This window comes from Euprymna scolopes, chromosome 21 (assembly GCF_053919585.1).
Source record: "Euprymna scolopes isolate OS-2025 chromosome 21, ASM5391958v1, whole genome shotgun sequence".
Classification (NCBI taxonomy): Eukaryota; Metazoa; Mollusca; class Cephalopoda; order Sepiida; family Sepiolidae; genus Euprymna; species Euprymna scolopes.
The window spans coordinates 124760013-124775025 of record NC_136502.1 but is presented as its reverse complement, the minus strand read 5'-3'; the positions used below and the strand labels follow the sequence as shown (position 1 = coordinate 124775025).

Below are 15013 nucleotides of genomic sequence, written 5' to 3'. Positions count from 1 at the left end.
AAAACGTAAATGTTTGAAAATAACCCAGCAACAAAACGTAAATGTTTGGAAAAATAAAACTTAAATATGTTTGCAAAAAAAAAAAAAAAAAGTAAATACGTTTGAAAAAAAAAAAAAAATTAAATATGTTTGCAAAAAAAAAAAAAAAAAAAAAAAAACGTTTAAAATTAAAATATAACAAAAACATTTATTTTTATTTCAAGGGTGCCATTATATACATTTTGTGCTTCCGTAACTGGGTGGATAGACAGTAGTAACACCACCTATAGTCAAACGGAGGGAACAGGCTCTCTCTTTCTTCACGATTACCAATAATTTTTTTAAATAAATTATTTCCATATGGTTTCCTATTTCGTTTCATGTTGACGGACTTCCATTCCATATTTACATAAACCGAATCCATTTCTGGCGTCTTAATTTTGCGTACTGAATTTTTCAACACAGGCGGTCATTAATCAGAAGGAACCATATCTTGCTTGTTGCCGTTGTTCCGTCAGTGGAGAAGAAACCGGAAGTCAAAAATAGCAGACAACCTTGACTATAACCAAATGTGTGTGTGTGTGTCTTGTTCTACTCAAAAATATAATTGTTTTCGCCACATTATCAAGGCCAAGAGGCCACTCAAGGATAAGGGTTAAAGAGTGTACAGTAGAAATTGGACAATATAGTAATCGTTAGTAATGAAAATTTGGTAAATTTAATAATTTATATGGAATGGCTCATCAAGAACTTATTTACTTTAGACTTGAACACAACCATATTGTAGTCAGCCGGAAAGCAGGAAAACGGAAGACAATTCCACAGGCGTGCAGTTAAAGAAGCTTTGTTCATGGAATCTACGTTTAGGTTTAGGCACAGATAAAGAGTGGGGGGAATTATTGATAGTGGTTACAGCTAGACGAGTGTTTCTTGTGAAAGTTTGGCGAGGGGGGATCAATAAATAAATAAATAAAAACATCTCTAGGGTTTGTTTGCTTTTTTGAAGTTGGTCAACCGGTTTTGCATTACAAAGCTAAAAAAAAATCCTTACTACAAAAGGAAGCTTAATAATATTAATTAAATTTGTCCATCTTAGTAAAAATATGTTCACTATTGATAATTTACTTGAAAAAATCAAATAAAATACAACAGATAAAATTTTTGTCTCGTTTAAAAAGATGTCAGCGTGTCAATAAAAAAGGGGAAGTAAGCGACCGACCAAATCGCAAGACAAAAGATTTTTTTTTTTTTTTTTTTTTTTTTTTTTTAAATAAAAAAATAAAAACACAATTGCTCGGAATATTTATGAAACTTCTGTTTTTATTTGTAACATAAAAAATAGAATATTTGGTTATCAAGCGAAATGACTATTTTCTATGTTGCGGTTGATTATTCGAATATTTTACATTATTTATTTAAAATTAATATCCGACTAACGAAGTAATACTAACGATCAGATCGGAACAAATTTTTGGAGGTTACATGTTCTCGGTCAACACCGCCAATTTTCTCTCTTCCACTGTTCACTCTCCCTCTTTGCTCTGTATATGTCTGTCTGTGAGTCTCAATGTCCTAAAAGCCGCCTTTTAACGTCTTTTTGGGCCGATTTTTTTTTTTACTATCAACCGGGTGGTGAGACTATTCAGGGAAATATTTGAAGGTAAGAAACTGTTTAATATTGTTTGTTTTTTTAACTAGAAATAACCCGATCCAATTTTGCGTATACGTATGTAATTTTAAAAAATTACTGCTACTACTACTACTACTACTACTACTTTAGTGAAATGTAGATTATGATGATGATGATGATGATTACCCCCCCCCCTTATATGTTGGCATTTGTTTTCTTTTTTTAAAATAAGGGAGAGGGTATTTTTTTCGTCTTCTATTTATAAAAAGTTTTTTTTCTATTTTTATGGTGAAAAACTTGCTTTTTTTATGACCCAGCGAAAGGGGGTGGGTGTATATGTGTATATATATATAATGTGTGGATGTTTTGTAAAATCTCTGATCTCATAATTCTTCAAAAAATTAAAAATTGCCTTCTTTCGTTTTGTTTTCTTCATTAAAATCAATAAAAACCCTCAACAAATTGCAAACTCTGATTTTATTTTGCTTTAAAAGCATTTGTTGTGATTTTTAGTTGCTTTTATTTTATTTATTTATTTATTATTATTTTTTTTTTTTCAAATTGAAATAACCAAAAATAAAAGTTTTTAATTATATTTATTTAATAAAGAATGAAATTAATACAAGTTATATACGAAACGGTTCGCCTGCATGTTTTTTTTTTAAATTGTCACTAAAATCAGAATTAGTTAAATAAAAAGATCAGATTGCCTTAATTAATTATTATTAATAATAATAATAAATACAACAACAAAATAAAGATCAATTTTTTAAAATTTATTTATAAAACTAAACTTTAATAAGGATTTTTTTAAATATTTTATTTCTATTTACTTATAGTGCGATTTAAAAAAAAATGTTTTCTTACCTAATTATTTATCTTTAATTTATTGTTTTCATAAAAATAAAAATCCCGTTTATTAATTATTAATAAATTTTAAATTTAAAAAATATACATTTTAAATATAATAAATTTTTCATTATTTTCAATGTTATCCAAAAATCTATTCTCATTTTAAATTGAAGCTTTCATTTTTGATGTGGTCTTGTGACTTTCAGAATTTAAAAAAAATCATGGGTTTTACTTACATACTTAGCATTCATTGTGTGTGTGTGTGTGTGTGTATATATATATATATATATATATATATATATATATATATATATCATTGATTTAAAATTTAAATATTTTTGAAATTATTTTGTAAAATATTTTTTGCGGGCAAATTAAAAAATTATAATTTTGTAATACAAAAATCACATAGTTTAAAAATAGAAAAAGAAATAAACCTATTTTTTTTTTTTTTTTTTTGTTTTTGCAAACATTTCAGTTTGTTATAATTTATTACTCTCTCAAATCGGAATTTATTTTCCAAAAAAAATATTTACTTTTCATAGTTTGAAGTTTAAAAATATAGACTTTATTATTATTTTTTGGTAATTGGGAATTTATTGCACCGCGCTATTTTTAAAAGGTATTTTAGAGTTAAATTAAAGTTTTACGGTATCTTTTTTTATATTGAATTGTTTGGTGAAAGTACATAATAGTTTTAAAAAAAAAAAAAAAAGGAAAAAAAAAAACGTCCCCCATGTTAAGAATGGCTTTCTAAATAATGTTATTATTTTAGCACGATTCAATTTCAATAAGTGCACCTGCACCACTGGTACCTTTATTTTTATTTTTCATTACAAGTAAAATTATTTTTGAACGCTGAAATTCGTTTTTCAAACGTTTTTTTTTTCTTTTAAATAAGGTGCTTCTACAGAATTTGAATCAAACTGACTTTTTTTTTTTGGTATTATTATACAAACACCGTGACAGCGTTCCGTTACGGTTAGGATTAGGGTTAGGGTTTAGGGTTAGGGGTTAGGGTTAGGGGTAGGGTTAATTCGCTGTCACGGTGTTTGTATAGTTTTACCTTTTTTTTTCATTCTTAACTAAATTTTATTTTTTGTTCGGTAAAAGTCGATTTGGTTCAGTTCAAATTCTGTAGAAGCACCAAAAGTTTATTTTTCTTTTATGAATTTAAAAAATATACAAATTTTGGTATTTTTTTACGACCTGCTCCAGCGTAGTATAAACACCCCAAACTCCCCATGTCAAGAACGGCTTTCGGAATAAACACCCCTCCCCAACCTCCCCATGTTAAGAACGGCTTTCGATGTGTGTGGGGGGGGGGATTCCAAAAGCCGTTCTTAACATGGGGAGGTTGAGGTGTGTATAATACGCTGGAGCAAGTCGTAAAAAATTACCCAAATTTTGATCAGTTCTTATCAAGCTGATTTTTGTTTTTTTTTTTCAAATCGTTTTGGGGCGGACCTGAACGAGCTTTCCCTCCGTCGTAAAATTAATTCCTTTTCACGTTTTTTTTTTTTAATTTTTTCTACGGATTATCGTCGATAACAGACTTACCTTTCATATTAGCAGGAAAAACAATTTAAAAAGTTTATTTAATGACTTTTAACCTGGGGGAGATCATTTGTAAATTATAACGTTCTATTAAATTGATAACCCACTTTTCGGGCAATTAGCAAAACTCTTTATTAAGGTGTCACGTGTCCGGTAAAAAATACCCCTCCCTCCACTACCTAAATCTAAACATATTTTTTTTTTTTTTTACAAAAACATTTGAATTATTTCATTTTCTTTTCGTTCTTCCTAAGAATTATTTCTTTTACACCACTGAAATAGCTTTTCATTGTTTTATTTAATAACTTTAATTGCTTTGTTTGCAATCCAGTATTTTACACCGGACACGTGATACCTTAATAGGGAAAGTTTTGCTGAATGACCGAAAAGTGGGGTATCAATTTAATAGAGCATTATAATTTAAAAGTGATCTCCCACGTTAAAAGTCATTAAATAAACTAGTAAAAAGTTTTGCCTGCTAATATGAAAGTTAAGTCTCTTATTGAGGATAATTCACAGAAAAAATAAGAAAATGGGTTAATAGATGAGGTGCCAATCGACTGTACAACTAAGTCACGAGGCCAAGAGGCAACAACAAAGAGATGCTGGTTGATTAAAGACGATGCGTAATGTCATTACATATTAACACGTTGCATGCAGAGACAGTTGCAAAGGAACAAATAAAAGAAAGAAATTCGACTTGCTTTTTTTCTAGTTGAAATAAAAGGCATTTATTAACGGTACTTTCCAAACAATGCATTGTATCTTGTTTTGAAGGTGTCTTTGTTTCCCCTTTAGTTGACAAAACTCTGCTGTGTTGAACACTTGCTTTAAAAGTCTCTCAAGCAACCAGGTGGCCACACACCCATCTCACGTCAGCACGGTACTCTCTCAACACGTAGCGTCTATTTTTTCTCTGCTTTTCTTTCCCTTCTCTTTCTCTGCTGTTTTCTCAGCTCGCACACCAGCTTGATCATGCGTTTCATGCGGCTGCTGCTGCTAAATACGCATCACCAACTCTATTACAGATTGATATCATGTATTTATTTACGACAGGAAAAAAAAGGTAAATCGTAACGCAATCATTTCAGAGGAAGGACGAACGTCTCATGGGGTTGAGGTTGGAGCGTCTCTGAGATATGATGATGTGCCTCAGGTTGGTCTGGGCTGTGTAAATGCGATCTGATAGTTGGACGTCGATGGAGCACTGGACCAGGTGGCTGGACATCGACGGGGCACTGGAGCTGGTGGCTGGAACCTTTGGAGGAGGTGCTACAGGAACTGGATTGGCAGGCTGAGAGTTTCAGGAAGTAGACAGCAGTGAAGAGTGAAAATTGTAGTGCATTCAATTAGTTTGTGGCTCATCCTTTAAAGGACGATTTAGGTATTGTTGTTGGCTTCTGGGCTTGATGACTTGACAAGAGCATATTTAAGCTAAACTCCTCTGCTTGAAAAGCTGCTGGCTTTGTGAAAAGGGGAGCACATTACTGGTGTGAGCTCATTTAATAATATATAAATGACTACAATTAATTCCTGGCTTGGATTTCTCACAGCCAAAAATGTTTGGGAAATTTCTTGATTGCATACATATATAAATCAGCGTCCAAAATTAAAGTCAGTTGTTTTGGCCGTGTGTGCAAAAGAGGAGAATTTTGTGTCTTTTTTCTTTGATATTGAACAAGCAGTAGGAGCCATCACTATTTTATCATGCATCCTTCACGCATATGTCTCTGCCGACAAACGTGTTTGTGATGTTTGTAAACAAATGGTGCATGCTGCGCTAGACACGTGTAGTGCAGCATGATACATCCCTTGTTTTCAGATTGGCACACATCGGGAAATACTTTCCACTCACTGTTTCTTTTCTTTTTTTATTTGTTCTAGATGGGGGATGAGGAGGAATTCTAATGGATGCCAGACATTCATCCGCCATCTCGTACATTTCAACTGAGAAATCTTTTTAAGATTCTAACTATCTTTTAAGTTCAATTGTTTGTATCTCTCTTGCACTTGGTTCACTAGGTATATTTGCCAGGTTGTTTTTGAAATTCTTTTTCATGAATTTTGTTGCTCCTATAATTACTGGAATGATGGAAATCTTCCTACGATTCCAATTTCTTTTCATTAATTGGCAAAGGGAATAGACTCTTTCGTATTTTGTCACCCTTTTTTATAAACCAATTTCATTTCATAATACTTTTTTTTTTCTTTTTTTTTTTAAAAAAAGATTGAATTTTAGCTACTTGTGCAGTCTAGAAACCATGTTATTTTTTTAGATAGGATTTTCAAGTTAAATTTAATTTTTGCAATATCTTTTCTTTATTAAATTGTTAGTTGAAAGTACAGAGTAGTTAATAAATTTCCCCTGCCCATATTAAGAATGAATTTCTAAATAATTATTTCAGCACAGTCCATAAACTGCACAAGTACCAAATTTGAAAGAATGTATATTTTTGACATGGGGGGGGGGGTAGTTCTAACAAACAAAAAAAATGTTAAAAAATGTTAAAAAATGTTAAAAAATGTTAAAAAATGTTAAGAAAAAAATGAATTTATAAAATTATGGAAAGAAATGTATTTATACTCAAAAAGCTGATGAAAACCTTATATTTGTATCGGTAATCATGTAATATAGTTAACAGCTGAGAAATTGAAAAATTAACAAAGAAATGTACAACAAATAACGTTAAAATTTAATTTTCTACCGATCTATTTAGTTTTAAAGTTCTGAAACTAAATCTTGTTTCAAATTTTTTTTCAGTACTATAATATACAGTTTTGGTTCGTTATGTTAACTAGACTGCATGATTGCCGTTAGGCTTGTGGATGGCTATTGTATGGAATATATAGACTTTGCTGTCATGTCTAGACAGCCAAGTGCTTCAAGCTGGCATTGAAACTCGAATGTCTAATTTATCATCAGTGATTCTAACTATTAATCAATCAGCCATGAGTAAACGATTTTAAAAAATTACATCAAATTAAAAATTATAAAAATAGTTTTCGTAAATTATGAATGTAAAAATAGTTGTCAAGATTTAATGGAGATTCTTGAGTTTCGTTAACCAACTGGGGATTTTATGGAGACAAATATATGGAACACCTGATCCATTTTTTCACCAGTTTACTTATTGTAGAATTCTAAAATTGTACTTGTTTTTTGAAATCTGTTTCGTCAAAAGTCGCTTCCTACTTCTTTGTTTCCATTCTTTGAATATTTAATAAATATGCCGCATTCCAGTTTATCGACCTCCATCTCCACATATTTACATGCTTTCTCTCACAAAGAAACAAAAAAAAAAAACAGCACTGCAACATGGCTGAAACTCGAGTGACAACATAGACTCCACTACCACCACCAACACAAAATGCCATCTTCTATGCAATAAAAAAAATATTTGGCAAACATTAAAGGTCACGGCTAGAGTAAGAATGCAAGAAAAAAAATCCATATAAGCATTTCATGTTTCTTGTTTGTTTTATATTATTAAATTAGAAATCATTTTGATTTAAAATCGAGTTAGCATTACGCATGTAAGCATGAGGAAAGCATGTTTGAACAGTGCAACATTATCTGATAAAAAAAATCACAAGACATGAAGTCAATTTCAGTTACCATATTGTTTTGATTTGCTTATTGATATGTTGAAAAATTTCAAGTATTTTTCTCAAGTTACATGCGTAATACTAACTTGATTTTTTTTGTTGTTTTTTTTATATTTTCACCCCAAACAAGGCACATTATTTTGGTGTAGGGGGCTACTATCAGGGGCAGCAACTACTGGGGTACTATGTAGGGATTTGGCCAGCAAGATGTCGGTTCACGTTACACTTGAACTTCTGCATGTCAGTACAGTTAGGGAAGCAGGGACCTGGAATGGAATTCCAGAGTCTAGCGGTTCTGGGGAAGAAACTACTGGAGTAGAAAGATCTTTTACATCTAGGGATCTCTACTGTGTGGGGGTGGGATTTAGCTGCCTGTCGGGTTTGTCGAGGATGTCTACGTCGTGGGGGCACAAGTGTCTGCAGTTCGTCAGAGCATTCACCATTAAAATACTTGTAGAAGAGGCAGAGGGATGCAACGTTTCGTCGATGGGACAGAGGCTGAAGCTTAGATGCCAGTTCAGGAGGGCCTATCAGATTTGCGACTCTCTTTTGAACCTTGTCTAGGAGCGAGAGACTAGCAGCAGATGCACCAGCCCAAATGTGACAACAATACTCCATACATGGGCGAATGGTGGCCTTATAGAGGTACAGGATACTTTCAGGTGTCAGTAGTTTTCTAGCACGGTAGAGAGAGCCTACCTTTTTCGCAGCGGCCCTGGCAATGCCTTCAATATAATTGTTCCAACTCATGTTTCCTAATTCCTTATTTATTACTCTTCAAATATTTGACAAAAGCAAAAATATAAAACAATTTTTGATGCTTATACAGAATTTTTTCTCGCATTCTGCTTTGGCCACAATCTTTAACATTTGTCAAATATTTTATAAAAAATAAATCGTTTGCAAACAAATAAAGTTTGTTCTGGTATTCAGCTACATACATCACGACTCTGAAATTCAGTTTCTTTTAAGTTCTCTAAGAATTTCTTTATGATATACTAGCGGAGATGTCTGGCGTTGCCCGGGTGTGTGGAGGTGGTGTAGTAAAAATGAATCCTGAGTGGGGGGGGGGGTCAAAACAATAGTAGTGGAGGTGTAGGTGGTGTAGTGTGGGGGGGATCAAAACAACAGTAGGCAGTTTGGGTGGAGAAGTGTTAAAAAAAAGTGATAGTAGGCAGGTTGGCTCGAACCCGTAAGGCGAAGGAGGAAAAGGTTAGCCGATGTCTCGATCACATGACCAGAAGTCCTGAGCGTTAAAATTAAGCATAATCAATCCAACCGAAACGATGACTTTGCGAAAATGTTGACACTAAAAAACTGACCCCCCCCCTCCCCCCACCCCTCACCTTGTAGAAAAGTGCCCAGTTGAGGGTAAAGGAGTAAAGGAATAATGTTTTTGGCCAATTTTTCGATATTTGAAAATTATTTGAAAATTATTTGAAAATTATTTGAAAATTATTTGAAAATTATTTGAAAAGGCTAGTGACCTTAAAAAGGTTGAAACTCTTTAATTTTCAGGATAAAAAACATTAAGATAAATATTTTCTTTTCTGTTTATTCCATTCAATAAACGTTATCCGATTCGACAAATGTTATTGATATCACAATTTGGTGATTCACGTGACAGGGGAGATAATTCATTGAAAGCATTTGAATTTAAGTTTTAATTTGTCTTCATGAAAAAATACTTTTCTAACACTTACAATAGAACTTCTCGAAGAATCAAAAAATGAAATAAAAAGTAGATTTAGAATATCAACATTTTAGTCTGACTAGTTCACTGTTCTTGGAAAAACGTTGCAACATTCTACGTCATCTTTGCTATCAAAGCAATTTTTCTGACTGGGTTAGTTGCTGGAGAAAATCAATTTTCACCTGCTCTTTATCTTTTAATTCCAATGAAGCAATATTGGTATTTCTTCAGAGAAGACGCACACCAACGTCTTTGTGTAAAATACAAACGGATCTTATAAATTTAATTTTATTCAATTTTTTTATTTTTTGAAGTAGCCTTTGTTTTCTAAAAGAAATAAAAATTGCATCTTTAGGTTGCACATTTTGTAATTAATATTGGAATATTTACCATTATTTTGAACTAAATTTATTTTTATTTTATTTCTAGATAATTACTTGGTGCATGTTTTTCATCTCCATTGTCAGTGGTAGACTGCAAGTATCCTGATCCAAGTCGACACCGCAAGACCTGGTTTTCTGTAAAGTAAGATACCAGGTATCATTATGGAGAGGTCTGCTGGAGTCCCTTTCCCCTACGACATGTATGGCATGCCGTTTCACCCTGCACACTCTCTACACCCACAACGAATGACGCACATTGCTGAAAAATCCATCCACAACACAATGGCCCAAGTGAGCAAGCATTATTCGCACAACGAACATGGAGGCCTCGAAACCCAGCGACTAATGCATGCACATGTCAACGAAAAATCTCTGCATACGGACATGAGCAGTGAAAGAGTGCAATACTCTCACGCAGCAGCCCACAGTTCGCACGGGCATCCACGCATGGTTCCGATCTCTGAGAAATCGGTCCATCACCATCACCATCACAACAGTGGCGGGGGTGGTGGTGGAGGCGGGGGAGGTGGTGGTGGAAGTGCCAGCTCCAACAGCTCCAGCGACTTGTCCACGAAACACCTCCACCATAGGCACGCCTCGTCATCACACTCCCAGAGCGTGTCGCCACACACCCACGTCTCGCATCGGATGTCACATGCGCTAGAAAAACCAATAATGAATTCAACGCCGCCTCCTCCTCCTCCACCTACTGGAGGAGGAGGAGGAGCAACTGGCAGCTCCGTAAAGCATTATTCTCAGGATCATACAGTTCAGCTGGCTCAGCGTATGTCTCAATTTAGTGGAAGTAGTAGTAGTGGTAATAGTTCGAGTACTAATGTCGAGAAGGCACTCTCGCACCACAATCCGTCAATGCAAGCCAAACCATATTCTCATGCAAGTTGTCAAGAGACACCTCTGCATCATCGAATGTCGCATGTCCCAGACAAGCCGCTGCAGCCACGTGATGGCAGTAGTGGTTACTTATCGAAACCGATATCGTCATCATCCTCATCATCTTCGCACTCACACCAACAGAGTTTGAAAAAAGAACGAATGACGCCAACAAGCCATAATAGCAGCAGCAGTCAGAGCGGTATGTCTGCAAACCAGTTTTCACCCCCACCGCAACCAACAATAGAATCTCCACCCCGTATCCCTTATCTTGGCCAAAATGTTTTTCCTGGCAACATGTACGCAAGCAGTCCGTACGCACAGCCAGGTTACATGAATACTGCCTCAGAGTCAGACCCTACATCATTGAACATGGACAACGCTGCCTCTCCGGAAGATATCTCTGAACAGAATCTGCCTGTTCTAGAGAATTCTTTTGAGGAAGAGATGAGTCCGAAGCCGTATGATAGTGTCATGAATAAGCCACAAAAGCAGGCAGCCGCTGTTGCGCCACTGAAGCAGCTGTTCTGTGACTATTGTGGCAAGAAATTTGCACAAGAATACCTCATGCATATGCACCGACGAACACATACTGGAGAAAAACCATTTCAATGTGAAATTTGTCACAAGTTTTTTTCGCGGAGGGATGTCCTAAAACGGCATCGGAAAGCCCACATCGACAAAGGTGAGTTTATGGACCAAAGATTTGAGTACAACATGGGTGATGGTATTGTTGGCTTGCATCCAGCTGCCATGCCCCCCGGGATGCAACAGCACGATTCGTCTTCATATATGACCTCTTCGCCACCGCCCATGTCGTCTCCGCCGCCAATGTCATCTCCACCGCCCATGTCGTCCCCGCCACCTATATCATCATCGCCGCCACCTATGTCTTCGCCACCACCCATGTCTTCGACACCAATGTCCTCGCCACCAATCTCATCGCCACCGATCTCATCCCCTACGCCATCAATGCAACATCCACATTCTACGCCGATCCATACCCCTTTCCAACAGAAACATCATGGTATGATGGCTGGATTCCAAGATGGCATTCCAGCTGACTTTCCTAAGTTTGAGGAACTCCATAATGTTAGCGCGACGGGAGTTGCTCGCAAAACTTATTACTGCGATGTCTGTCACAAGAATTTCGCGCAACGCTATTATCTCGCGATTCATAAACGATCTCATACTGGAGAAAAACCGTTTCAATGCGATTTTTGCATCCAGAAATTTGCACGGAAAGATACGCTTAAAATTCATCGTAGAACTCACACGGGTGAGATGCCTTTTCAGTGCGACCAATGTCCAGAAAAATTTGCACAGCGTGTTAAACTGCAGATGCACAAAAAGACGCATCTGAGCAAGAAGAAGTACGAGTGCGACATTTGCCAGAAACAGTTTGCGCAGCGTTACTACCTGCGAATCCACAAGACAATCCACAGCGGCGAGAAGCGAAATGAGTGTGACGTGTGCGGAAAGCAATTTGCACAGAAATATTATCTGCAAATTCACAAGCGGTTGCATACAGGTGAGAAGTTGCTTCACTGCGAGGTGTGCATGAAGCAATTCACACAGAAACATTATCTCGTCATTCATCATCGAACACACACAGGGGAAAAACCTTATCAATGCGATTTCTGCATCCAAAAATTTGCCCGCAAAACAACATTACAGATTCATCGGCGAACTCATACTGGAGAAACGCCGTTTCACTGTGACATCTGTCCACAACAGTTTGCCCAAAGCAACAAGCTACGAGCACATAAAAAGCAGCACGAAAAGTTGGCCAGAAAAGCGGCTTACGCTGCGAGAAACAATAGTGGGAACATCATAGTTGATAGCGATGGCGTCGTTAGCACAATCAGTGCTGGCGGCGGTGGTGGTGATAATAACAGTGTTGACGGCATAAGTACGGCTGAGTCGCCGTTCGTTGCCGTTGAGGGACCAGGAACTAAACGTCAATACCAATGCGACGTTTGCATGAAACTCTTTGCCCAACGTCATTATTTGCAGGTGCATCAGAGATCTCACACTGGAGAGAGACCATTTCAATGTGAAGTCTGCCTCAAGACATTCGCACAGAGAAACACGTTACAGATCCATAAACGGACCCATACAGGTGAAAAGCCATTTGAATGTGGGGTCTGCCTCAAGCGCTTCGCCCACAGACACTACCTTCAGCTACACAAACGCACACACACAGGTGAGCGTCCATTCCAATGTGAATTTTGCTTCAAGCAGTTCGCCCAGCGGAACTCCCTTGTTCTGCATCGTCGAACCCATACTGGGGAAAAACCCTTCCAATGCGAGGTGTGCTTGAAGGCGTTTGCCCAGAGGCACTACCTCCGATTGCACAAGAGGACCCACACGGGGGAGAAAGCTTTCCACTGTGAGATTTGCTCCAAGCAGTTCGCGCGAAGTGACACGTTAACCCGCCATAAGAGGACGCACACAAAGACAAACAAGTCATCCAGCAGCAAAAGTAATGCCGGCAATGCAGGCAGTACCAACACTGGCGGTAGTACCAGTAACGGAAATGCTTCAAATTCCGACATAAAGACAATAGAAGAATTCCCACCAATGAGCAGTTACCTGTGGCAGTTGTAATTAAAATTCACTCTGCTGATCTGAGAGCAAATTATGGACAGCATTACTCGGGGTTGCTGGGGGGGGGGCTATTTCTTTGTGACTTTATTGAATGCTGTGAAGAAAGTGAAGTTAAATGCTAAACAACCTAAAATAGATGTTTGTGATGCAAATTATTAACTTGAAAACTCCCCCAAAAACAAAAAGTTATTTGTAATTATTCAGACTACACTTCTCATCTTGTCTGTTTCCATGGATATAACTGCCAACTTTCAGGTGCATTTTTTGTTTCGGATGTAGGAATCTTATGTCAAACTTGGAAACCTAACTGGAATTTCCAACTGAACCCTTTTATTAAATATGCAGATGTAATTAAATTATCATTCTTATCATCGGATAGAAATGTTAATTATTAAGTTATTCTTAGTGATTCTCGCCTATAGTAAGGATTGAACCTTCAACCTCCAGAAGATTGTCACGTTTTACAACTGATTATTAATCAACATTTTTATTCATCGTGTCATGTGTCAGTGAATCGTGAAATTAACAATCAAGATGAGAATAGTAGTTTGAATAGTACAAATTATGAACCTTATCTCAAAAATTCTATAACAAATTTTTTTCATTTACAACTGAGTAAAAACTTGTAGAAAAATATTTTTAAAAAATGTGATGTAAAATGTTTTTGGAGTAAAAATTTTCAGTTCTGTCAATCTTATATATATATATATATATATATATATATATATATATATAAATCAGCTGAAGAGAGCTTGATATTAAGACCTAAAACGATTCCCTAATATCAGGTTTGAAACCGACAGTACCGATGGCTTATCTTATCTAAACTTCTGAAAATAATATATATATATATATATATATATATATATACACACACACAATTGAACTTTAAAAAAAATATATATATATATATATATATATTTAATTTAAATAAAAAGATCAAAGAAACAAAAAAAAACGGGCAGGTGGAATTGTTAAAATTTCCTTAAGGCCTTATCGTCTGACCCTCTAAGAGGAAACGTCAGAATGATAAATTAAAAACTAAGAATCGAATGAGGAAAAAAAAAAAAAGCCTGTGTAGACAAAAGATTTTGAAACATCAGTTGGAAATATTTACTGATTTAAAACCACCTGAACAGTGAGAATTATATATACATATTTTTTTTTTTCTCTCACTGGTTTTCCAACTGAAACCAATTTTCCTTTTTCCTCATTCGATTTTTAGCTTTTAATTTATCATTCTGACGTTTCCTCTTAGAGGGTCAGACAATAAGGCCTTAAGGAAATTTTAACAATTCCACCTAGCCGTTTTTGTTTCTTTGATCTTTTTATTTAAATTAAATTATGTTTCCTCTGAAATTTCTCCTTCCATTTTGCTGTACCAAGAATTTACTTATATATATATATATATATATATATATATATATATATATATACACTCTGAATATCATTGAGCATCAATCCAATGTAGTTTATTTGTACTATTTATATTATTGTCTATCCTGCTATAACTGGAAAAACATTCTTAGAATATTTACAAGAAAACCATATATATATATATATATATGTGTGTGTGTGTAAATTTGGAATTAAATTCAGTAAATTTTACAAAATTTACAACAAATTTATAATTCAACAAGAAATATAAAAATTTTATTTCCTTAATGCATGTTTTTTTTTTTTTTTTAAATAAATGGCTCATATCATCAAAGGAAATGTTATTTTAGCAAAATAATGTTAACAGGCAGTCATAAATTTTGCTAAAACTAAAACGCTTGTATTAAAAGTCAAAAAGAAAAGATGTAAACAAGG

The 15013-nt window shown here is 35.2% G+C and overlaps 2 protein-coding genes across 2 annotated transcripts in view; one reads left to right on the top strand and one right to left on the bottom strand.

Moving 5' to 3' along the window:
* Positions 1-4047, bottom strand: part of LOC145242726 (uncharacterized) — a 39104-nt gene extending 35057 nt beyond the window's left edge. The window contains exon 1 of the mRNA XM_080105870.1: positions 4022-4047. The gene's annotated coding sequence lies outside the window, so the exon portion shown is untranslated. The remainder of the gene's footprint in view (positions 1-4021) is intronic.
* On the top strand, positions 1270-13963 carry LOC145242710 (uncharacterized). The gene is made up of 2 exons (XM_080105849.1): positions 1270-1639; positions 9747-13963. The coding sequence occupies exon 2, from the start codon at positions 9863-9865 to the stop codon at positions 13199-13201; it is 3339 nt and encodes a 1112-aa protein (XP_079961975.1). The 5' UTR covers positions 1270-1639; positions 9747-9862; the 3' UTR covers positions 13202-13963.
* The last annotated feature ends 1050 nt before the right edge of the window (positions 13964-15013 follow it).